The sequence below is a fragment of the Heliconius melpomene genome, chromosome 21 (assembly GCF_056956725.1).
Source record: "Heliconius melpomene rosina isolate 202511_hmr_F chromosome 21, ASM5695672v1, whole genome shotgun sequence".
NCBI classification, from domain to species: Eukaryota; Metazoa; Arthropoda; class Insecta; order Lepidoptera; family Nymphalidae; genus Heliconius; species Heliconius melpomene.
The window spans coordinates 50,027-76,197 of record NC_140409.1 but is presented as its reverse complement, the minus strand read 5'-3'; the positions used below and the strand labels follow the sequence as shown (position 1 = coordinate 76,197).

The following is a 26,171-nucleotide window of genomic DNA, read 5'->3' as shown; positions in this document are numbered from 1 at the left end:
TCGTCAATATCCATTATTATATACTATATAAAAAAAAATATACTATAAATAAAAATATATATATATATAAAATATTATATATAAATAAATTAAAATATAAATATGAATGTAATATAATTTAAACTATAACAAATGACACAGAAAATCCACGTGCACAAGTTGACTATATAAAAAAAAATAAGATTATATACACTAGACATTACATTAGATAAAAGATTATTAAAAAAAAAACAAAACTACAATTTACCAAAGGACTTAAGAAAAATAATACATAAACAATCTGCAATACACAAAGACAATTAACTTACTAATGTTATCTGTATAATTTCTATTCTATAACAAAATGACACATGTCAGATATATACGTGATGTAAATTACAAAGTAAACAAGCAAGATTATTACAGTTTTCGCTGACGTTTGTTTTGGCTGACACACGTGTTAGTGAGAGTATCTTGTTTTAGTATTCTATTTTAAAGTGAAAAAAATTGCAAGTTGTTAAAAGATATCTATAGAAAAGGTGTTTGGTTGTAGTGAGTGTTTGTGTTGTTTTGTATTTAGATTAGTCGTAGTATAAGGTAGGTTAGTTTATGTAAATTTAATATGGATCCTGATCGCCCACCTGATCCCCCTGATCCGGGCGGTGATATACAGACAGCTTCCAGAAAAAGGCAAGGTGGAGAGGCATCTCCAGATAATGAAACTTTTATTAAAAAAACAATCTTTGACCCTTCAACTGCTACACCCTCTATCCAAAACCTTTATGTACACCCTTCACTATCTGATGTCCCAAAAACATATATTGATTCCGACAAAGGCCCTTTCTTAGTGTATGTGTCGAGAGAAATCCCTGATCCTGCAGCTGGAACTTCAATTAGAGCAATTAAATTTGGTCAGTTTCTTCACAAAAATAAGATAACTGATATTACCAAGGATGGAATTAAAAATGTTGGGCGTAACAAAATTAGCATCCAATTCTCAAATGCTACTGCAGCGAATTCTTTTCTATTAAACCCTATTCTTAGTCTATGTAAGTATGTGGCAATTATCCCAACTTTCAACATTTCAAGAATGGGTATTGTAAGAGAGGTTCCAGTTGACTTCTCTTTAGATGAGCTAGTTGAATCTCTAGAATTTCCCGCTGGATGTGGTCAGGTTTTGAAAGCGAGACGTTTGAATAGAAAGTGTGTTAGTGAGGGTGTGACTACATGGGTTCCGACTCAGTCGGTTGTAGTCACATTCCGTGGACAAGTGCTGCCAGAAAGGGTCTATTCCTATCATTCCTCCCTTCCCGTCGAACCCTATAAATTTCCTACCATCCAGTGCTTAAATTGCTGCCGATTTGGACATATAAAATTACAATGTAGATCTCAGCCTAGGTGTTACAGGTGTGGCAAGTCTCACTGTGGTGATTCTTGTGACATACTTAAAGAAAATTCTAAGTGCTTATTTTGTGATAGCAAGCATTTTGCCACTGACAAGGATTGTCCTGAGTTTGCAAGACAACAATCCATCAAAATTACGATGTCGCAGGAATGTATTTCTTATATGGAGGCATCCTCTCGTTTTCCTCCTGTCCAACGATCCTATTCCGATATTGCAAAAGCAGTATTTTCCCCTCCTATTCACTCATACTCCCAATCACAAAAAGTCTCAGCCCCAGTCACTCCTTACAAATCATACCGCAAGACTGTTTTCCAAGCTCCTCGTCCCCGCGCTCCTCTAGCAAAGGGATATGACAGACAGGCTCACCAATCCATAACTGAAAATTGTCCTTCATCTCTTCCTAATGGCTGTGCCTTGAATGAAAGTATTAATCAAGGTGTTGGCAGTTCAACAGAGTCTAGTAAGGATCTGTTGATTGCTTTAACTAAAACACTTATAAGCATAATCTCAACAGCCAACGAGCTTCCTATACCGTCCAACGTTGCCTTTAATTTACTCAATATCCTTAATACACTCAACAATGGCTCCACTGACCATTTTGCAATGGAATAGTAAAAGTATTCGTGCTAAAAAGCATGAATTACTTCATATTATTTCACTGCATAAACCTGCCATTATTGCCCTCTCAGAAACATGGTTGGTCCCTGGTTCCCGGTTCAGGGTGCCGGGGTTCTCCTGTTTAAGGGAGGACAGAAATGATGGGTATGGAGGTAGTGCAATCCTTATCCAGCACTCCTCACCCTACTCCCTTATTCCTCTCCCCCCTCATAGTCAACAGATTAATGCTGTTGCTGTGAGGGCTTCCAATATCTCCTTTCTATCAGTTTATATTCCACATCCTTCTTCCTCTCTTTTCCTTGAGCTTAAGTCTGTCATCTCTTCGCTTCCTAGCCCTGTGCTTGTCCTGGGAGATTTTAACACTCATCACACTTTGTGGGGGTGTTATTACTGTGATGGATTTTCTCCTTCGTTGGTAGACATGATTGATGATGTATCTCTATGCATTCTCAATGATGGCTCACCGACTCGTAGGGTTTATCCAAACCAGAATCCAAGGACAGCTGTTGACCTTTCCCTATCGTCTCCTTCTCTTGCTTCCCAGCTATCATGGTCTGTTCTTCCTTCCACCCATGGTAGTGACCACTTCCCTATTTTACTTTCTTTGTATAATAGACTTCCTTCTGCTCCCATTCCTAATACTCCACCTAAATATAATCTTAAAAAAGCTAACTGGATTGAGTATGCTAACTCTGTGGATTGCATGCTTGACAATCTTCCTGAGTCTGGTAATTTTGAGAATATCATTCTTTGCTATGATCGGTTTGTCTCTGCCATTTTATCTGCAGCTGACTCTCATATCCCTAAAAAACACTCCATTCAGAATTGGATGCATTTCAATCCCTGGTGGGATCAGGAATGCTCTGATTCTGTCAATCGGCGAACATCTGCCGAGGAGTCATACACAGCCTGTATGACTATGGAGAATTACACTGAGTATACACGCAATGACGCGAAGTTTCGAAGAATGGTTGGGAAAAAGAAAAAACTTGGATGGGTTAATTTTTGTGAATCCCTTGATCCACGTTCCCCTCCTTCCCTTGTATGGACAAATGTTAAGAGATTTCGCCGTTCTCTTAACAATGCTCCTAGTCTTAATTCCAACAATCCCTCTTTATGGCTTAATAATTTTGCAAACAAACTGGCACCTCCTTTTGTTCCATCCCATGATTTATTTATATCCCCTCTGATTGAAACTTTGGACGACATGGATGCTTGTTTTTCATTCGAAGAACTCAATAACGTCTTAACGGATTTAAGAGACACTAGCCCAGGCGAGGATTGTGTCTCTTACTCTTTTATTGCTAGACTAAATGAGAAGTCTAAGCTACATTTTTTAAATTTGATTAACAACATCTTTCAATCAGGTATCATTCCGGAATCCTGGAAATCCCAAATTGTTATTCCCATCCTAAAACCTGGAAAATGTCCCTCTGACCCTAATTCATACAGACCCATTGCCCTAGCATCTGCTTTATCAAAAATTATGGAACGGCTTTTAAAAAATCGTTTGGAGTGGACAGTGGAAAGCAGAAATATCTTAGCACCCTCTCAATTTGGCTTCAGAAAGGGGTTAAGTACTACAGATAGTCTCAGTGTTTTTACTACAGACATTCGACGAGCATATGCCAAAGGAGAGTATTTGGTTGGTGTTTTTCTAGATGTTGCGTCTGCATATGACAATGTTCTTCTTCCGGTACTCAGGCAAAAATTGCATCAGCTGAGTATTCCGCCGAGGATGACTCATTTCATATGTAATCTGCTGACTGGTAGATCAATATCTGTAAAGCATCCACTTCTTACTATACCTCCCAGACTTGTCTGGCAAGGTTTGCCTCAAGGTTCAGCTCTCAGTCCTCTGCTGTATAATGTATACACTCATGACCTTGAATTGTCTGTCAATAGTTTTTGTAACATTCTTCAGTATGCTGATGACATCGTCCTTTACTACAGCTCAAAATCTGTGGAGGATATAACTTATCGTTTAAATACTGCTTTGCACTATCTAAACCAGTGGCTCTCCAATCATGGCTTGGCACTATCAGTAGCAAAGTGCCGGGCGGTAGTGTTTACCAAAAAGAGAGTAACTCCTGATTTCCAAATAGTTTGCGGTAATAGTACTATTCAATTAGCAGAAAATGTTAAATTCTTAGGCATGGTTCTTGATAAAAGACTGAACGGAATTGCCCATGCCGAACATATCAGTAAAAAATGTGAAAGCGGCATCAATGCTTTGAGAGCGGTGTCTGGTGTGTGGTGGGGTGCACACCCATATACTCTTAAACTACTGTACAATGCCATAATCCGTAGTCACATTGACTATGGATTATTTGTTTTAGACCCCTTTAACAAAGTTGCTACTGAGAAACTCAATAAAATTCAATACAAATGCCTAAGAATTATTATAGGTGCAATGAAGTCTTCCCCCACCAACGCACTGCAGGTGGAATGTGTAGATCCGCCTTTTCCTATCCGTCGACAATTCCTATCTGATCGGTTTGTTGGTAAAATGTTACAGCTTTCTTCCCATCCCCTATGGCCTAAGCTATCTGATTTAGCGGACCTCATCCCTCGAGGCAGGCCTCTCCCTTACTTGCTCAATAGTTTCCTTAAATTTACCTCTCTTCCTCATCCCTTGTCATCTTTTCCATCTAATCCTTTATTCCGCACGCCTTATAAGGCCCTAGTACACCATCCTACTGTCATCACTAATCTTGGCCTAACCAAGGGAGCTGTTGACACCAACACTAAATTTCAAGCCATAGTAAATGAAAATTTTTCAAACCATATCCTCATCTTTACAGATGCATCAAAGCTTTCTAAGGAAAGCTGTGTTGGTGCAGCATGCTGGATACCAAAATTCAAAATTATATTACAATTTAAATGTCCTCCCGAATCATCTGTGTTTACTGGAGAGGCTGTTGCTTTGTTAGAAGCAATCCGGTTCACATTCTCCCACAACTTCAAACAGACTGTCATACTTACAGACTCATTAAGTTGCATATTGGCTATCAAGAGAAATCCATTTCATAGTAAATTAAGGTCTTCAATTATTTTAAGGATTCGTGAAGAACTGTACTCATGTTATCTAAAGGGCTTGGATGTTACTTTGGCATGGATTCCAGGGCATTCTGGAATCAGTGGGAATGAATCTGCAGACTCTTGCGCAAAATTGGCCATCCAGTGTGGTAATTTAGATAACTTTTTTATTTCGGCCCAGGATTTGTTGTCTCTTGCATTAACTCACTTGGATGTGTCCTGGTCTGAATTCTATGAATTAACAAAAACTCAGAAAGGTAAGTATTATGCTACTATCCAACCCAATATCCCAAGGCGACCATGGTTTTTTTCTCAAAAATTTGCTGAACGGAGGATTATATCAACTATTTGTCGTTTGCGCCTTGGGCATGCATGTACACCTGTTCACCTAGCTAAGATCAGGGTCAGGGACCACTCACTGTGTGAGTGTGGCCTGGACGAAGGTTCCCCTTCCCATATCCTTTTCACATGTCCAAAGTTAATTCGTCCCTTGTATGATGTCCTTCCTCATATAGTTCCCCGTCCCCTTAATGTTCAGTGTCTGTTAATGTTTGTATATACTCCTTTGTGTAAATTCTTATGTAAATATATTAGATCTAATAATATTATAGTATAAGCTAACAATTTTGTAAAATATAATCTATTACTAACCCTTTATTATGTATATATTGTGTATAATTTTTGTTTATCTTATAGGTGAAGGCAGTATCTTAGCTGGATCTTTTTTTAACGTGCATCTACTATTGCGTAATATTGTCTCTTTACCGTACACTCTCCTTTGTGTGTTTTCCATTCAACGTGACATTGGCGAAGTGATTAGTGCTGAACTGGCACGCTCGGATCGCCATAATTAAAGAACAACAACAACAAGATTATTACAAAAAAAAACAGTTTAACATAAGTATTTTAAAAAAATATATCGGCTAAGAATAAAAAGATGTACCCTACAATTAGAACACACAAAAAAAAAAGTGAGAATGATCAACGAATAGATGACTACACAAGTTATCACATATAAGCCTACTAATTTAAGGTGGTAACAAATAAGATATGCGGCTAGTTATTGACGGCGGACTTTAGGAGTGGATTTTGTTCTATTAAACTATTAAGTTCATGCACAGAGGAAATCTTGACTCGTGATTTGTTGTTAAGTAGTATTACTATCATGCCGTCGGCAGACCAGCATTTTCTAATACCGAAGTGTTTACGGGCCGCTAAGAACACTTCCTGACGCGATTTCGTTAAAAATTCAGTCATAGTAATTTTAGTGCCTTTTAGTGATGTTTTTGCATTCCAAACGTTGGAGCGTATCTTTAGACTGGTAAATCTGATAATAACAGGCCTGGCAGAATCTTTCTTAGTACCAAGTCTATGACAAGATTCAATAGAAGTAGACTTAACTTCGGACAACTTCATTTGCCTGGATAGTATTTCTATTGTCTTCTCTAAAATATCCTCATCCTTCTCCTCCTTAATTCCATGAAGCAAAAGCACCTTTCGCCTCGAGTGGGTGTCCAAGCGGTCCATAGTGCGTATAACCAGCTCAACTTGTGACTTTAATAGGCCGAGTGTCTTCCACACAAAAGCCTTAAATGTATGATAATCTGCGGCCAAAGCCTTCAAAGTGGGTGTTGTGGTGGCTGAACTAGGCTGAGATAAGTTCTTTTCGAACTCACCCATGCGAGAAGAAAACATGGAGGTTAGATCGTTCATATTTCTTAGTAACTGTTCCACAGGCGTATCCATTATTGAGTCAACTAGCGTAAATTTGTGTTGGAAAGTTAGTTATAGTCAACTTAAGCACCAGTATTTAAAACTTAACACATATATTCAATTATTAAACTAATTTATTAAAAAAGATTTTTAAGAGCGGACAAAAAAGACGTGTATGCACTTTAGAGTCTACCCGCAAAAAAAAAAGGATATATGGATAATCCAGAAATTTTGTACACCGAGAATAATTACAAGACGTGTTAAAAAGATATTTTTCATCACACAGTATAAAAATTTTAACTCCAGTATTTTGTCGTTGGTAAGTTTTTTTTGCTCATCGATGATTTTTCAAGAAAATTACTTGCAATAAGGAAAATCCTTTAATAAATAAAATAACTTTAATGTTTCTATAAAAAAGATTGTAAAAAGGATCAAAAGAGAACCACAAACAGCCAGCAGAACATCCACAGCCAGACCAACAGAAAGACTCTAAAAACCATAAAGTATGAGCATACAGCCCCAGCATATCTTCATACGAAGACTTCGCTTATAAGCGAAATATATTATAATATATTGCGAATATCCCTCTATAGAGGGAAATTGCAATTAATCGACTCACGAAATAGCAGACATTTTATTTAACGTGTGTCCTTTACTTCGTGTTACTACCGAAATAGGGAAATCTTGGATACTTTTTTATTAAATTTATATTTATATAATAATTGAAATAATTTAAATTTAAAGCTTAAAAACAGTTAATGTATTTATTTAAGTTTCTTGTGATCGAAATTCGGTATATATTTTGTTCATTTAAATTCCTATAATTCTATTATAAAGGTAGCCTGAATTCATATTTTTAAGCTAAATTCGTGTAGGTACTACCAATGGAATTTTGGTTTTTTAATTAACTTTTTTATTTATATTTGTGTATTTTTTATAATATTCAGGATAGTTAATAGTTACTTTACATAATTTAAACATTACCGAAAAAAATGGATTACGGAAATTCCCAAAATCAGTAACACGAAATAAGATCCTTTGCATTTCCTTATTTTCCCTAAGTTCGTGATACGTAAGTATACGTAAAATTACACCTTGACTCCCATGTATTGATTAATATCGATTATCTTGGTCTTGTGATCTAAGTAAAGATCTTTTTTCCAGTAAATGCAAAGTACAAAATGCCATACAGGAGCTATACAAGCGAAAATTTAAACAATGCTTTGGCATCAGTAAGGAGTAAAGAAATGAGCACATATAAGGCTTCAAAGAAATTTAAAGTGCCCTATCAAACGTTATTGGATAAATTAAAAAGTAAGCACACAAATCTTCCTGGGCATACGTCAGTTCTCATCAAAGAGGAAGAACAATTAATAGTAAAATGGATTCATTACATGGCAAAAATTGGATTTCCCGTAACAAAGGAGCAATTACTGAATTCTGTAAGTAAACTTGTCAAAGAACTGAATAGATCCAATCCGTTTAAGGACTTGATACCGGGGAGGCACTGGTACGATGCATTTATGAAAAGAAACCCAAATGTTGCATCAAGGGTGTGCCAGGCAATAACTACAGCACGAGAAGCAGTAACAGAAAGAACAAAAGATTCGGAATTGGTTTGACAGAGTTTACAATGAGGAATGGTAATAGGTATGAAATAATGCTTCAAAGTTCGTTACAGTAAAGTTTTTACGTATACAAATACACTAGTTTTTGTTTCATTAAAAATAACCAAGTAGTTATGATTTTACAGGCATTTGAAGTTTGCAAAAATTTCAAATGGTCTGGCAAAACTCACTAGTCGCCAACGGTTATAGGAGATCTCGCGCAGTACTTTGTTTGTTACTCGCTTGTGTTTAGTGTTAATACAATTAATTAAAATGGATGAATGATTCGAAAAAGGTCAATCGGATAACCTACCTGTAATAAATGGATTTATGGTTGCCGATTATTTATCGGAAAATAGTGATTTCGTCGCCGCAGAAATGCGAGGAGTAAAAATGCGAAGGACAACAAAACTTGTTGTCTAACTAGTAATATTATGTCAATTTGGGGTATAGATAATAACTATCTTATTTTATTTGAAATTATTTATTTAAAACTCTAATGTAACCCAACCTAACTAGTTTCATATTGTAGGTAACGCTATTTGCGTTAAAAGTACCATACTTTTTATTCAAGTTCAAAGTAGTAAGATTGTTTTATAAGTGAAAATAATATAATAATAATATAACTAAATTCATGCAGTAAGTTGAGCATGCACAATTTTTTTTTAATGTAGATTTTAATATTTTTATATATGTATATCTGAATAATATTTTTATTGTGATTATTGAAGATCGGCAAGAGAGAGTTATGGTCATGATGCGTGCTATTGCGTACGTATAAGTTAAAAGAGTAGGTTATGTATGTATTGCTAAATGTAAATTACAGCAGAACACCGTGCACGTATTAAACTATATTATTGCAGCTTAGAATGCAATGAAAAGAAGCAATAAGTTTATACGTAATCTGCGAAGATTGTGCCGCTAGCAGAGGTGATTGTAAACATACCATGGCATTTATAATGGGTTGAAGCGACGAGTCTTCCGCAACTGCAACCAAGTCTTCTTTTTCTTAGCATTAATCCCGGCGTACGTTGCCAGGGTCTGCCTTCCTGCTTAACCTACTGCACTTTACACGGTCTGTAACGTCCTGAGTGGTTCGACCATTGGCACTCATGTCCTGCATCACGACATCCAAACGCCGCATTCTTGGGCGTTCGGAGGTCTAGCTCCAGGGACAAGACAGACATAGCAAGGAACTTGCATCCGACATAGTTCCTACGCCGGCGCGCAACGTTGCCATACCATCTTAGGCCACGCTCTTGGAGCTTATCCGCTACGTCATGGACCCCAAGACTACCTCCAATGCGTCAGACCGCAGCATCTTCATTTCCGTGACGTCAAGCTCCTCAGCGTGCCGAGATTGTGCTGGCCAATATTCGCTGCCGTATAATAGAACCAGTCAGATGATGCTCTTATATATCAGCCCGTTGAGCTTGGGTGGTATTCTGCGGTCGCAGACCACACCAATAACCTCCCACCATTTGACCCAGGCAGCGCTTATCCAGCCATGGACATCGTGATCGATGCCTCCAGACTCATGCATAACGGATCCAAGGTACTTGAAACTTTTCCACCTTAACGGCTGGCTCAGGACCTATAAGGACAGTGCTCGAGTCCGGGCTCTCTCAGGCTATGTATTCGGTCTTCAACACATTTTGTTTAAGACCGCCGTTCTCAAGCGCACCCTTCCAGAGGTTCACTTTACCCTCCAGCATTAGTTGCTTCTCTTCAATGAGTGTAATGTCATCGGCATACATCATCAGCCATGGAGGCTGGTCCTGGATGTGAGCCGTGACAGTTGTAGTGTACTGTCACGGCTCACATCCAGGACCCGAGCCTTGGTGAACCCCCTACTGTGATCTAAAGGGTTTGGTGTCGCCAACAGCTGTCTTAACCATCGCGAAAAAGCAAAGCGGGATGCAAACAAAGAGTTTGATTCGAAATATTAAAACTAAAATTACTACTTAACTATAATATTTCAAAGAGTTTGATTCGAAATATTAAGAAAATCAGACCATGTTATAATAAAAGAAATTCATTTTATTTATAACGGGATACAAGGAAGGTGAAAAATTCCACTCACCACCTCGGGGTCTGCATCATCAGCTCCAGGCTCCTCACGTACTGTCAAATTTATTTGGTTCGGGATAGTTCCTTACAGACCTTCAAGCCCTTATCGCGGATTTTGACGCGAATTTATAGATGAAGGCTGTATTTTATATGGAAACTATCCTGCCGGCTGCGCCAGACATGTTTACGGGAGCGCGAGTGGGCTTTTAAAAATAACTAAGAAAGTTAAATTTAAATTTGTTTTAATTAAAATAAGAACAGAGTTTTATGTTCTTATATCTAACTTAAAATTAACTTAACTAGTGAATCGACCGAGCAGAAGTGCATGCTCTAATCGACTAAAGAATAACATATATAATAATTAAAACTAAAACACTACGTTTGTTTCCCATGGCATGAGGGGATTCGCGTTACATACGCCGAACGCTGATTAGGCGTTTACCGGTACCGTTCTCACACCATGAGGCAACATAACTATATTTCATACGAGTACAATTCATCAAATACATGTTTATACATTTCAACATCACTGTATAGAACCTAATATAATATTATATTATATTTTCTTCTGTTTGGGAATGGTTAGTGGACATTAAGTTATTAGGAACAATAGTACTGGTACTCGTACTGTCAGTCTCTGATGTGAGAATCTTATGTCTGTCATTGTCAGGCTCTATGTTGTTATCGTGACGACCAGTGACGACCTGGACTTATCTCTTATAATAGAGGCAACCTCCTCATGGTCCAGACGCTCTAACACGACTCGCGCATCCTTCAACCCCCCTCCTATTGGCACAAGTGCCGGACTTTTGCCCCTTTCGAGCAAAATACTCCCTACGCCTTTCTCGGGCACAACTACTACTCCGCCCATCTCGGGCAACAACAGATCACCGCCCTCCTCGGGCCTCCCTACGTCATCATTTTGGGTTTTTAAGTTAACATTTTCCATTTTGTTCCCACGAGTGTGGGGGAAAAACGGTCCATCCGAGCAGTGCCCCCTGTACTCGGATAAGCCTATTACGCCAGGGTGTCGGCCGGTACCCTGGCGGGACCAGCAGTAGCGACAGCAGCGCGAGGGGTTCATGGCTGATGGGGAGATCCCATCAGCCATGAACCCCTCGCGCTGCTTTGCCGCTTGGGTTGGGGTAATTTTTTATAGAGGTTTTCTTCCTCGCAGCCCGGCCGGTAAAGGCAAGGCCCTCAGTTCCACTCCTGATTACGAGACATGACCGCAACCAAGAGTGGAGTTCCGATATATTCGGCGCTGGCACATCACTGCACCTGCGTGGCGGTAGGGTGAGTACACACCACGCACGCCCTCCAGTTCCTCACACTGTGACCTCTGCATGACAGAGGACACGCGAAGAACCACGCCGGATTATTAGCCAGCGAGCAATCATTACCCAAGGACGAATCCTGTAGGCACCAATTACTCGCCGCCCAGGGTGCACCGGTCCGCAACACTGTTCGTCCCCCCCGAACGACAAGCATTCGAGAAAGGGCCAACAGCGGGTGAACACACGAGGAGGTCATCCGACCAAGCACCCCAACCTAACCTGACATTTTTTTTTTTTTTTTTAACATGAGGAAATCCTTTTACGGATACCGGCCCGAGTGGGGACTCGAGCGGGTTATGTGGGACTCATGGACCGGCTGAAGGCCAATCCCAATACCCACTAAAACCTCACGGTGCTCCTCCTCGACCGCCACTGACCGCGAGACGCGGGGACTAGAATCGTCCACGAAACGCGGCGGCGGGAGCCTGCTAGGCACGTCGCGGAGTCAAGGGTGTGTGGGCACCCTCGACGGCCTGCTCGGAGTAGCGCGCGGGAGCAACCTGCGCGCGCCTACTCGGGCCAGGTTGGTAGGCGGCCAGCTTCCCCAAGCTGACCGCCCTCTGGCACATTAGGGCGGAAGGCGGCGGTCGTGTGCCGCCCTCCGGCGACCCGGTCTCTTACGGTGGATGGCGACTTCGGCAAAAGCCTCCGCTGACTCCTTCGCGGGCACCACTGCCTCGCAGAAGGATGGTTTTCGCCACTTACCGCCGGCACCTTCCCGCGCATTCCCGCGGGTTGTATACCACCTTGAAGGCCCCTCGGAGCCCGAACGATCGACACCAGTTTCAACTGAATCCGAGCGGGGAAAACTGAAAAAATCGGTTTTCGCCACTTACCGCCCGCACCTTCCCGCGCATTCCCGCGGGTTGTATACCACCTTGAAGGCCCCTCGGAGCCCGAACGATTGACACCAGTTTCAACTGAATCCGAGCGGGGAAAACTGAAAAAATCGGTTTTCGCCACTAACCGCCGGCACCTTCCCGCGCATTCCCGCGGGTTGTATACCACCTTGAAGGCCCCTCGGAGCCCGAACGATCGACACCAGTTTCAACTGAATTTAACTGAATTGAATAGAAAATATATTAATCATAAATTTTCTCTAATTAATAAAGCTGAAATTAATCAACCAATGTTATTAATTGAAGAAAAAGCTATTAATTTACGTAAAGAAGTTTGATTAAATCTTCCTACAGCTCCAATTATTACATTAAAAATTATAATAAAAATTAAAAAAATAAAATTTATATTATAAGATAATAAAATCATTGGTGAAATTTTTTGTCATGTTATTAAAATAAATCTATTAAATCATGATAATCCTTCTATAATATTAGGAAATCAAAAATGAAAAGGAACAGAACCTATTTTTATTAATATTGCAGAATTTATAATTGATAATAAATCATTAATAAATATTTTTATAAGAAATAAATTCAATAGAATAGAAAATAAAAAATTTATTGATGCAATAGATTGAGTTAAAAAATATTTTAAGGAAGCTTCTGAATTTAATAGATTATTGGGGGAAGAGATTAAGGGGATAAATCTAAGTAAATTAATTTCTAAGCCAATTCAGCATCCTAATCATGAATTTGATGAAATAGAAATTATAGTTCTGAAAAATAAAATAAATAAGAAAAATATTTTATTGGAATTATTAATTAATAAAATAAAAAATAAGAATAAAATATTCTAAAGATGAATTTAAATTCATTATAAAAAAAATATATTTTAGTGTAAAATACACAATAATTTTTGTCTCGTGTGTGTCTCACTGTCGTGTGTGTTCTCTGTCATGCAGAGGTCACAGTGTGAGGAACCGGAGGGCGTGGTGTGTACTCACCCTACCGCCACGCAGGTGCAGTGATGTGATAGGAGCTGTATTTGCTATTTTAGGGGGTTTTGTTCATTGATATTCTCTATTTACTGGATTATTATTAAATCTTTATTTATTAAAAATTCAATTTATTTCCATATTTATTGGTGTTAATTTAACATTTTTTCCTCAACATTTTTTAGGATTAGCTGGTATACCCCGTCGTTATTCTGATTACCCAGATAATTTTATATCATTCATGATATAAAATTATCTGGGTCTGGGTGGTATAGTTTCAACTATGAAAAAATGCTCAGAAAAAAGAAATGAAGAAAAAGATTTCAGAAATAATAAATAAAATGAATGAATGAAAAACTTAAGCCCACGTAAGTTGTGGAAATTTCTGGAATCGCTAGGCATTGGCCGGCAACGTAAGGATTTGAATTGCAATCTAGACGTTGATGCCTTGAATAAACACTTTGCCTCGATAACATCTATGGACAACACAATTAAATTGAAATATATCAACTCCTTGCCGTCTCCCACAATCGTTCCTTTTAACTTTGCTTCTATAACCTCATCCCAGGTAAGAAACAGTATCCTAGCCATCAAATCTGATGCTTCTGGTTATGATGGCATCAACCGCATTTGCCCTTGGAAGTCTGTGGCGCCCAGTTTGTGGCGCATTGCCCGCGTTATCCCCATACCCAAAACCAAAGATCCAAAATCCTTCTCTCACTACCGTCCTATCTCCATCCTTCCTTTCTTGTCAAAGGTCTTGGAACGTATTGTTTTTCAGCAACTAAATCAATATCTATTTGACAACCATATATTATCCGAGTTCCAGTCTGGATTCCGTAACGGGCATAGCACAGTCACTACTTTGATTAAAGTTTGTGACGATATCAGACTTAGCATGGACAAACAAAATCTTACAGTCATTGCTTTGCTGGACTTTAGCAACGCCTTTAATTCTGTTGATACTGATCTCTCGGTTGCTGTTCTGCGTTCAATAAATATCTCTCCTGAAGCCACTGAGTGGTTCAGAAGCTATTTATGTGATCGGCAACAGTACGTTCAAGCCAATGACAAGTCATCTTCCCTTTGCTCTCTTTCTGCCGGTGTTCCCCAAGGTGGTGTCCTCTATCCTCTCCTTTTCTCCATTTTTATTAATTCAGTTTCCCAAAATCTCTCGCTCTTCCTTTCATCTATATGCTGACGACCTTCAAATTTACTTAGCCGCCCCGTTTGATGATGTTAGTGAGGCTATTCATAAGCTTAACGAAGATTTGCGGAATGTTAGTAGGTGGAGCAAATCTTTTGGCTTAACTGTCAATCCTGCCAAGTCACAAGTCAGTATTATTGGTGGCTCTAAGCAACTAAAAAAACTTGACCAGAATAGCCTCCCTGCTATACAGTTTGGCGGCGTCGATTTGAGTCTGAGTCCATCTATTAAGAACCTTGGTATTATTATAGACAATTCCCTATCTTGGTCAGTACAGATAGCTGAGGTTAGCCGTAAATTATTTGCCACTATCGGATCGCTCAAACGATGGAAATATTTCCTACCTATAAAGACCAAAACTGCTCTAGCTCATTCACTACTGTTACCGATTTTAGACTATGCTGATTCGTGTTACCCAGACTTATCTGAGGAACAACTAAATAAACTAGAGCGGTTACAAAATCTATTATCTTCGGTTTACGTAAATTTGATCATGTTTCTGATCATCGTCGTCAGCTTGGATGGCTTCCTATCCGACATCGCCGAAATTTCCGCATGCTGACTCTCCTCTATTCTATCCTGTACAACTCTCTCTCTCCTACTTAAAAGATCGATTTTGTTTCCTAGGTGCCGATTCACTTCTTCACCTCCACCTTAGATCCCGTTGTGATAATCTCCTTAAATTACCAACTTCCCATACCCTATTTTATTCTAAGTCTTTTACTATGAAATCTGCAATTCTTTGGAATGAACTTCCTACAGAAGTTCGTCATTCCAAATGTCTATACAGTTTTAAAAATCGTCTGAAAGAGTACTTATTTAATTTAGTATAATAGTTTATCTTTATTTATTTTTTTTAATATTATGTGTCGGAGACTAAGGTGATTGGGACCGGAGCTTGTTCCGATCCCACTTCTGATGTAGACAGATATGACCGACATCGTACTTCTAATTCGGGCGTGGTAATTATAAGAAATGTTATCTTACTCTTGACGTGAAGCTTGGAGCAGTGCCGTGGACTTGTGACCACAACTGTAGGCTTAAGGGATCCCTTTACAGAGATTGCAATTCAAATCCTTACGTTGCCGGCCAATGCCTAGCGATTCCAGAAATTTCCACAACTTACGTGGGCTTAAGTTTTTCATTCATTCATTTTATTTATTATTTCTGAAATCTTTTTCTTCATTTCTTTTTTCTGAGCATTTTTTCATAGTTTCATGATATAAAATTATCTGGGTAATCAGAATAACGACGGGGTATACCAGCTAATCCTAAAAAATGTTGAGGAAAAAATGTTAAATTAACACCAATAAATATGGAAATAAATTGAATTTTTAATAAATAAAGATTTAATAATAATCCAGTAAATAGAGAATATCAATGAACAAAACCCCCTAAAATAGCAAATACAGCTCCTATCACATCACTGCACCTGCGTGGCGGTAGGGTGAGTACACACCACGCCCTCCGGTTCCTCACACTGTGACCTCTGCATGACAGAGAACACACACGACAGTGAGACACACACGAGACAAAAATTATTGTGTATTTTACACTAAAATATATTTTTTTTATAATGAATTTAAATTCATCTTTAGAATATTTTATTCTTATTTTTTATTTTATTAATTAATAATTCCAATAAAATATTTTTCTTATTTATTTTATTTTTCAGAACTATAATTTCTATTTCATCAAATTCATGATTAGGATGCTGAATTGGCTTAGAAATTAATTTACTTAGATTTATCCCCTTAATCTCTTCCCCCAATAATCTATTAAATTCAGAAGCTTCCTTAAAATATTTTTTAACTCAATCTATTGCATCAATAAATTTTTTATTTTCTATCCTATTGAATTTATTTCTTATAAAAATATTTATTAATGATTTATTATCAATTATAAATTCTGCAATATTAATAAAAATAGGTTCTGTTCCTTTTCATTTTTGATTTCCTAATATTATAGAAGGATTATCATGATTTAATAGATTTATTTTAATAACATGACAAAAAATTTCACCAATGATTTTATTATCTTATAATATAAATTTTATTTTTTTAATTTTTATTATAATTTTTAATGTAATAATTGGAGCTGTAGGAAGATTTAATCAAACTTCTTTACGTAAATTAATAGCTTTTTCTTCAATTAATAACATTGGTTGATTAATTTCAGCTTTATTAATTAGAGAAAATTTATGATTAATATATTTTCTATTCAATTCAGTTAAATTCAGTTGAAACTGGTGTCGATCGTTCGGGCTCCGAGGGGCCTTCAAGGTGGTATACAACCCGCGGGAATGCGCGGGAAGGTGCCGGCGGTTAGTGGCGAAAACCGATTTTTTCAGTTTTCCCCGCTCGGATTCAGTTGAAACTGGTGTCAATCGTTCGGGCTCCGAGGGGCCTTCAAGGTGGTATACAACCCGCGGGAATGCGCGGGAAGGTGCGGGCGGTAAGTGGCGAAAACCGATTTTTTCAGTTTTCCCCGCTCGGATTCAGTTGAAACTGGTGTCGATCGTTCGGGCTCCGAGGGGCCTTCAAGGTGGTATACAACCCGCGGGAATGCGCGGGAAGGTGCCGGCGGTAAGTGGCGAAAACCATCCTTCTGCGAGGCAGTGGTGCCCGCGAAGGAGTCAGCGGAGGCTTTTGCCGAAGTCGCCATCCACCGTAAGAGACCGGGTCGCCGGAGGGCGGCACACGACCGCCGCCTTCCGCCCTAATGTGCCAGAGGGCGGTCAGCTTGGGGAAGCTGGCCGCCTACCAACCTGGCCCGAGTAGGCGCGCGCAGGTTGCTCCCGCGCGCTACTCCGAGCAGGCCGTCGAGGGTGCCCACACACCCTTGACTCCGCGACGTGCCTAGCAGGCTCCCGCCGCCGCGTTTCGTGGACGATTCTAGTCCCCGCGTCTCGCGGTCAGTGGCGGTCGAGGAGGAGCACCGTGAGGTTTTAGTGGGTATTGGGATTGGCCTTCAGCCGGTCCATGAGTCCCACATAACCCGCTCGAGTCCCCACTCGGGCCGGTATCCGTAAAAGGATTTCCTCATGTTAAAAAAAAAAAAAAAAATGTCAGGTTAGGTTGGGGTGCTTGGTCGGATGACCTCCTCGTGTGTTCACCCGCTGTTGGCCCTTTCTCGAATGCTTGTCGTTCGGGGGGGACGAACAGTGTTGCGGACCGGTGCACCCTGGGCGGCGAGTAATTGGTGCCTACAGGATTCGTCCTTGGGTAATGATTGCTCGCTGGCTAATAATCCGGCGTGGTTCTTCGCGTGTCCTCTGTCATGCAGAGGTCACAGTGTGAGGAACTGGAGGGCGTGCGTGGTGTGTACTCACCCTACCGCCACGCAGGTGCAGTGATGTGCCAGCGCCGAATATATCGGAACTCCACTCTTGGTTGCGGTCATGTCTCGTAATCAGGAGTGGAACTGAGGGCCTTGCCTTTACCGGCCGGGCTGCGAGGAAGAAAACCTCTATAAAAAATTACCCCAACCCAAGCGGCAAAGCAGCGCGAGGGGTTCATGGCTGATGGGATCTCCCCATCAGCCATGAACCCCTCGCGCTGCTGTCGCTACTGCTGGTCCCGCCAGGGTACCGGCCGACACCCTGGCGTAATAGGCTTATCCGAGTACAGGGGGCACTGCTCGGATGGACCGTTTTTCCCCCACACTCGTGGGAACAAAATGGAAAATGTTAACTTAAAAACCCAAAATGATGACGTAGGGAGGCCCGAGGAGGGCGGTGATCTGTTGTTGCCCGAGATGGGCGGAGTAGTAGTTGTGCCCGAGAAAGGCGTAGGGAGTATTTTGCTCGAAAGGGGCAAAAGTCCGGCACTTGTGCCAATAGGAGGGGGGTTGAAGGATGCGCGAGTCGTGTTAGAGCGTCTGGACCATGAGGAGGTTGCCTCTATTATAAGAGATAGGTCCAGGTCGTCACTTTCGTCGCGAGGCCGTTTCTGGGCGGCTTCCGAGTCAGACGCCGATGGCGTGATGTCTGTTGGGTCGAACAGCTCCAATGCTATCGAGGGGGCTAAAGCGCAGTTCCGAAAGGACAGAAAGAGGCGCCATCACAGGAAGAGTAACTCTGAATCCTCGGATGCGGATGGGGAGACAGAGACAAGCCGAAAGCGAAGGTTGCTTCGGCCAGAGGGAGTCGTGGTCGTACCAAATATTCCTGATGAGAATATAGGGCTAGCTGCTGGAAAGAAGGCGCTAAACGATGCCAAGCGCGAGGAGCGCCGGCTGAGGGCGGAGGAGGAAGTTGCTGAAATCTCCGCGGCGATACAAACTAGAGCAAGTTCTAGGCTCTCGGATGTGCCCCTGGAACTTTGCGGTGAGGAGCACATGGTCTCCGACTTGCGTAGCCAAGTATCTGATAGCTTGGCTATAATCAATAGAGTCGCCTGCAAGTCGGGGAATCTGAAGGGCACATTTACTAGGGCCCTTAAAGACGCTGCCGGAGTTATCTCTTCTGCCGTTAATACTCTGGCAAAGAGGACTGCATCAGAGGAAGTGGATATCCTCAAGGCAACAAACTCGCGACTGCAGTCGGAGTTGGTGGAGTTGCGGAAGGAGTTTGCTCTTTTGAGAGCGGAGTTGGAGCGGTCTAGAGCATCGGACTTGCGACCCACTCCCACGGAGTCTATTGCTGTGGAGGACATAGTGGGCACTATGGTCTCCACCAGGCTGGAAGCCTTTAAAGATCGGCTACCACCGGAGAGAAATCTGCGACCTCCGCTAGCGGCGGACAAGCGCAAGGTGGATAGCCCAAAGCAGGCGCAAGTGGACCCTGTCGCATCCACTTTGATGGCGCCGGCTAATCCGGCACCAAAGGAGCAAAGGTCTTAAAAGGCCAAGAAGAAGAAAGGCCCGGTGAAGACCGCATCTACTGAGCCTCGACCTCTGCCACCCGCTCCGGCTGATATGTCTGAGGGCTGGACTGTAGTAGCCCGGAAGGGGGCCAAGAAGAGAAAGCCAGCTCCTAAGCCGAAAGCGCAAAAGGCTAAAGCGCAAAAGGAGCCAAAGTTGCGTCGTCCTAGATCGCAAGTTGTGACGATTAAGTTGCAGCCAGCCGTCGCCGACAAGATGTCGTATAGCGATGTCCTTACCCGGGTCAAGGAAAGTATAAAGTTGGAAGACCTGGGACCTGGGTTAGAGGACCTGAGATTCCGTGTTGCGTCTACTGGCGCTAGAATGCTAGGCGCTAGAATGCCTGGCGCCAACACTGCTGAGAAGGCGGATGCGCTAGCTGAGAAGTTGCGTGGGGTTCTCAGCCCCGAAGAGGTCCAGGTGTCGAGGCCAGTGAAATGTGCGGAATTGAGGGTGTTTGGCCTCGATGACTCCGCCACTGCTGAGGACATGACGGCGGCAATAAGCCGAGTTTCCGGCTGTGCTGCGGGTAATATAAAAGTCGGAGAGATCCGACAGGACCGGGCCGGTCTAGGAACAGTATGGGTCCGATGTCCTGTCGGCGCAGCGCAGAAGATTAGCGGGGCGAGACTACTTGTTGGCTTCGTCTCTGCTGGAGTGAGGCTGTTGATGCCCCGTGCGCAACGTTGTTTCCGTTGCCACGAAGTGGGCCACATGGCTGCGAAGTGCAGTAGCCAGGTGGACCGCAGCAAACAGTGTTTCCAGTGTGGCCAGACCGGGCATCAGCAGAGATCGTGTTCGGCAGAGCCTCATTGTCCGGTGTGTGAGGCGGCGCAAAGGCCCGCTAATCACATGTTGGGGAATGCTGCCTGTGGAAAGGCTAGCACCAATAACGGTGGAAAGCGCAGACGAGTGCCGGCAACATCGGCCAGGTCTAATATCCCAGCTGGGCCTGAGGAGGTGCAACACATGGAAGACCAATAATGGCTCTCCGCGTGTTGCATGCGAACATTAACCACTGTGCTAGGGCCCAGGACTTATTGGTCCAAAGCCTGGCGCAGTGGTCTATCCAGGTGGCGGTTGTTTCGGAGCCCTACAGCGTTCCCGACAGAGACAACTGGGTAGCCGACAACACCGGGGTGGTGACTATTATCACCCAGGTCGCCGCGGGCTCCCCGCCTTTCTCACGTGTAGAGAGAGGTGTGGGATGCGTCGCCGCACTTGTCGGCAACCTAGTTGTCGTAGGGGTCTACTTTTCCCCCAATCGAACTCTCGCGGAGTTTGAAGAGTTCCTTATACGATTGGGGGAAATGGTAGAGCGATTTCGTCCGGCGGAGATGTTGGTGGCCGGCGATCTCAACGCGAAGTCCAGCGTGTGGGGCTTCGCAACGACGGATGTGCGTGGTGTGACGCTGTCGGAGTGGGTTGTTGCCACCGGTTTGTCTGTGCTCAACCGAGCGACCAAGAACACGTGTGTGCGAAGGCTGGGCGGATCCGTCGTGGACGTTTCGGTCGCGAGCCCGGCCCTAGCATGTCGTGTTCGGGGCTGGCGAGTGCTGGATGATGTGGAGACTCTCTCGGATCACCTCTACATCTTGTACGAGATCTCCATACATCCTGCGGTGCCACCAGCCCCCAGTCCAAACTCGCGAGAGTACGGACCGCGGTGGCAACTGGGTCGTCTCGACAGGGAGTTGTTGGAGGAGGCCGCGATAGTGGAATCCTGGCTGCCCCAGAGCTTGGCGTCTGCAGAAGATGCCGCATCCTGGGCGCAGGGGGCGCTGACGCGTATCTGTGACGCGTCAATGCCCCGTTCCGGGCGCCGCCCTCAACGGCGGCAAGTGTACTGGTGGTCGTGGGAGATCGCGCAACTGCGTAACACCTGCGTTGCGGCGAGACGCCAGTACAGCCACTATCGTAGACGGGTACAGAAGGTGCAGGAGGAGGAAGACCGACTGTACCGCGTCTATGTCGAGGCGAGAACGCAGCTGCAGGAGAAGATCGGTCGTGTGAAAGGCGAGTCGCACGACCGGTTGATCGCGGGGATAGACTTAGACCCGTACGGCACACCTTACCGAATGGTGCTCGGTAGGTTACGGGCTTGGGCACCACCACTGACGCAGACACTCCAACCGGACGTACTCCGAGGGGTTCTGTCGTCGCTACTCCCGCAGCGGGCCAGTTTTGCACCACCCAGTATGGCCCGCCCTGCAGCGCGTGAGGAGGAAGAGGAGGACGACGAGGACAGCGTCACACCACCGGTGGAGGAGGAGGAGCTCGAAGAAGCTGTACGCCGATCTCGGCTCAAGAGCACCGCCCCGGGCTTGGATGGCATTCCCGGCCGGGCGCTAACTCTGGCCCTCAACACCTTAGGGCCCAGAACACGTGTGTGCGAAGGCTGGGCGGATCCGTCGTGGACGTTTCGGTCGCGAGCCCGGCCCTAGCATGTCGTGTTCGGGGCTGGCGAGTGCTGGATGATGTGGAGACTCTCTCGGATCACCTCTACATCTTGTACGAGATCTCCATACATCCTGCGGTGCCACCAGCCCCCAGTCCAAACTCGCGAGAGTACGGACCGCGGTGGCAACTGGGTCGTCTCGACAGGGAGTTGTTGGAGGAGGCCGCGATAGTGGAATCCTGGCTGCCCCAGAGCTTGGCGTCTGCAGAAGATGCCGCATCCTGGGCGCAGGGGGCGCTGACGCGTATCTGTGACGCGTCAATGCCCCGTTCCGGGCGCCGCCCTCAACGGCGGCAAGTGTACTGGTGGTCGTGGGAGATCGCGCAACTGCGTAACACCTGCGTTGCGGCGAGACGCCAGTACAGCCACTATCGTAGACGGGTACAGAAGGTGCAGGAGGAGGAAGACCGACTGTACCGCGTCTATGTCGAGGCGAGAACGCAGCTGCAGGAGAAGATCGGTCGTGTGAAAGGCGAGTCGCACGACCGGTTGATCGCGGGGATAGACTTAGACCCGTACGGCACACCTTACCGAATGGTGCTCTGTAGGTTACGGGCTTGGGCACCACCACTGACGCAGACACTCCAACCGGACGTACTCCGAGGGGTTCTGTCGTCGCTACTCCCGCAGCGGGCCAGTTTTGCACCACCCAGTATGGCCCGCCCTGCAGCGCGTGAGGAGGAAGAGGAGGACGACGAGGACAGCGTCACACCACCGGTGGAGGAGGAGGAGCTCGAAGAAGCTGTACGCCGATCTCGGCTCAAGAGCACCGCCCCGGGCTTGGATGGCATTCCCGGCCGGGCGCTAACTCTGGCCCTCAACACCTTAGGGCCCAGAGTGCGAGGACTATTCACTGCCTGTCTGGCTCAAGCCATAATTCCACAGCGGTGGAAGACAGGCAGGTTAGTCCTCATCAAGAAGGAGGGTCGCCCGGCGGATTCAGCCTCCGCCTACAGGCCCATCGTGCTCTTGAGCGAGATCGCCAAGCTCCTTGAGCGTGTTGTAGCCAGGAGGCTACAACACCATTTGGAGGGGACAGGTCCGGACCTCTCGGACCACCAGTATGGCTTCCGTAGGGGGCGATCGACGGTGGATGCCATACTGGAGGTAAAGTCCTATGCGCAGGATGCGGTGGCCCGAGGCAATGGAGTCTTGGCGGTGTCTTTAGACATCGCCAACGCCTTCAACTCCCTGCCATGGCCCTGCATAAAGGAGGCACTGTTATACTATCGTGTGCCTCCATACCTGCGCCGCGTCATCGGGGCTTACCTGTCCGGTAGGTCTGTGACCTTTCCAGCTCCTGGAGGAGGTTGGAAGGAGTTCGTTGTGTCGGCCGGTGCTCCACAAGGATCGGTGCTGGGTCCGATCCTCTGGAACATCGGATACGACTGGGTGCTGCGGGGCGGCACCCTGAGGGGGATAAAGGTCCTCTGTTACGCCGATGACACGCTGGTCTTGGCGCAGCAGTGGACCTATCGAGAGGCGGCAGTCCTCGCGACTGCTGGAGTTGCGGAGGTAGTCGGCCGCATAAAGCGGCTGGGCTTGGAAGTCTCCCTCAACAAGTCCGAGGCAATCTACTTCCATGCTCCTCGAAAGGGCCCACCGGCAGATGCCCACATCGTCGTCGGTGGCGTCAAAATTGACGTTGCCCGGAGCATGAAGTACCTCGGACTTGTTCTGGATGGTCGGTGGAGTTTTCGGGGCCGCTTTACATCTTTGGCCCCGAAACTGTTGAAGACAGCGGCGGCACTGGCGCGCCTTTTGCCCAATGTGGATGGGCCGAGCGCCTCTAGCCGTCGGCTGTACACCGGAGTGGTCCGATCCGACCGGCACAACATCACTCTGCTGCGACGTGCGCAGAGGGTGATGGCCATCCGGGCGATACGGGGGTACCGGACCATCTCCGGTGAAGTGGCGTGCGTGCTGGCTGGAGTCATACCGTGGGACCTGGATGCTCTTTCTCTGGCGTCGGTCTATTGCCGGCGTCGAGGCCTAGCGTCCGGGGAACCGGCAAGCCAAGCACGCACTGAGGAGGCGCGGGTAGCCGCGGTTGAAATGTGGGAAACTCGGCTGGCAAATCCATCTGCCGGCCTGAGGAAGATCGAGGCTGTTCGTCCAGTGTTCCGCCAGTGGTTGCGCGGCGTCACGGCGTCCTAACCTTCCGCACGACACAGGTGCTCACGGGGCATGGCTGCTTCGGGGGTTACCTGTGTCGGATCGCCGGGAGGGAGCCCGACGCTCGCTGCCACCACTGCGACGACTGCCTCGACGAGACGGCCCAGCACACGTTGGAGGTGTGCTCAGCCTGGGCGTCTCAACGTCGCGCTTTGCGCGACGTCATAGGGGACGACCTTTCCCTGCCGGCCGTGGTCAAGGCTATGGCCGGCAGCGAGACGTCGTGGGATGCGGTCTCATCCTTCTGCGAGGCAGTGGTGCTCGAGAAGGAGTCGGCGGAACGGACGAGGGAGGCTTTTGCCGAAGTCGCCATCCGCCGTAAGAGACCGGGTCGCCGGAGGGCGGCACACGATCGCCGCCTTCCGCCCTAATGTGCCAGAGGGCGGTCAGCCTGGGGAAGCTGGCCGCCTACCAACCTGGCCCGAGTAGGCGCGCGCAGGTTGCTCCCGCGCGCTACTCCGAGCAGGCCGTCGAGGGTGCCCACACACCCTTGACTCCGCGACGTGCCTAGCAGGCTCCCGCCGCCGCGTTTCGTGGACGATTATAGTCCCCGCGTCTCGCGGCCAGTGGTGGTCGAGGAGGAGCATCGTGAGGTTTTAGTGGGTATTGGGATTGGCCTTCAGCCGGTCCACGAGTCCCACATAACCCGCTCGAGTCCCCACTCGGGCCGGTATCCGTCAAAAGGCCTTGGTGAAAGTTCCTTTAAGGTTGCCCGATCTGCTGGCAACCTTCCTTATCACCGCTAGGCTGTCCACCACCTGATTTTGTAGGTCAGACGCAAGTATGGCTTCGTCCTGCTCTTTCTCGGATGGTAGAGACATGTCCGAGAGCCTGGAGCTAGCCCTGGCCAGTACGGCCGCAGCGCTGTCAGACACCTCCTGTTCTGAACTCAGCGGCAACTCCTTCCTTTCTGCCTCACCGAGACCTTTCCGTCTCCTCATGGCAACCACTTTTGGCGCCGGTCTATCTGGCTCTCCTTCACCAGAAGACCCCGACTGATCGATCGGCTTCCAAGGCCTCTTCCGCCTGTCCTTCAGGTATTGTGCCCGTGTCCTTGACTTCTCCGACACCATCGACACAAAACTTTCAGTATCTGAGTCCTTTGACTCCAACGCTCCCCACAACCGTCCATATGATGATCCGGACCCTCGTCTCGACCTGACACTACCGACAGTCGACATTCCGTCATCAACGTCCAATCTGGTCAGAACCACTCTCGGCTCCTTCCACACTCCTACGTTCTGGCCATCACCAATGATCGACACCAACGATCCAACGATCGACACCAGTTTCAACTGAATCCGAGCGAAGAAAACAGAAAAAATCGGTTTTCGCCACTTACCGCCATCGACACCAGTTTCAACTGAATCCGAGCGGGTAAAACTGAAAAAATCGGTTTTCGCCACTAACCGCCGGCACCTTCCCGCGCATTGCCGCGGGTTGTATACCACCTTGAAGGCCCCTCGAAGCCCGAACGATCGACACCAGTTTCAACTGAATCCGAGCGGGGAAAAGTGAAAAAATCGGTTTTCGCCACTTACCGCCCGCACCTTCACCTTCCAACTTCGGGTTGTATACCACCTTGAAGGCCCCTCGGAGCCCGAACGATCGACACCAGTTTCAACTGAATCCGAGCGGGGAAAACTGAAAAAAATCGGTTTTCGCCACTAACCGCCGGCACCTTCCCGCGCATTCCCGCGGGTTGTATACCACCTTGAAGGCCCCTCGAAGCCCGAACGATCGACACCAGTTTCAACTGAATCCGAGCGGGGAAAACTGAAAAAATCGGTTTTCGCCACTTACCGCTCGCACCTTCCCGCGCATTCCCGCGGGTTGTATACCACCTTGAAGGTCCCTCGGAGCCCG

The 26,171-nt window shown here is 45.5% G+C and overlaps 2 protein-coding genes across 2 annotated transcripts; both read left to right on the top strand.

The window, feature by feature from the left end:
- Positions 1-455: 455 nt before the first annotated feature.
- On the top strand, positions 456-2,093 carry LOC146526704 (uncharacterized). The gene has a single exon (XM_085205987.1). The coding sequence runs from the start codon at positions 602-604 to the stop codon at positions 1,994-1,996; it is 1,395 nt and encodes a 464-aa protein (XP_085062113.1). The 5' UTR covers positions 456-601; the 3' UTR covers positions 1,997-2,093.
- Positions 2,094-2,423: 330 nt separating this feature from the next.
- Positions 2,424-6,088, top strand: LOC146526703 (uncharacterized). The gene is made up of 5 exons (XM_085206038.1): positions 2,424-2,730; positions 3,370-4,251; positions 4,411-5,298; positions 5,738-5,788; positions 6,075-6,088. The coding sequence occupies exons 1-5, from the start codon at positions 2,424-2,426 to the stop codon at positions 6,086-6,088; spliced, it is 2,142 nt and encodes a 713-aa protein (XP_085062164.1).
- The last annotated feature ends 20,083 nt before the right edge of the window (positions 6,089-26,171 follow it).

Excerpts from the sequence above, each read along its gene's own strand:
- LOC146526704 (XM_085205987.1), top strand. The coding sequence starts at position 602 with ATGGATCCTGATCGCCCACCTGATCCCCCTGATCCGGGCGGTGATATA.
- LOC146526703 (XM_085206038.1), top strand. The coding sequence starts at position 2,424 with ATGATTGATGATGTATCTCTATGCATTCTCAATGATGGCTCACCGACT. Across the intron at positions 2,731-3,369 it reads TGACAATCTTCCTGAGTCTG|GTATCATTCCGGAATCCTGG; the intron begins GTAATTTTGAGA and ends TCTTTCAATCAG. Across the intron at positions 4,252-4,410 it reads TGCTTTGAGAGCGGTGTCTG|GTGCAATGAAGTCTTCCCCC; the intron begins GTGTGTGGTGGG and ends GAATTATTATAG.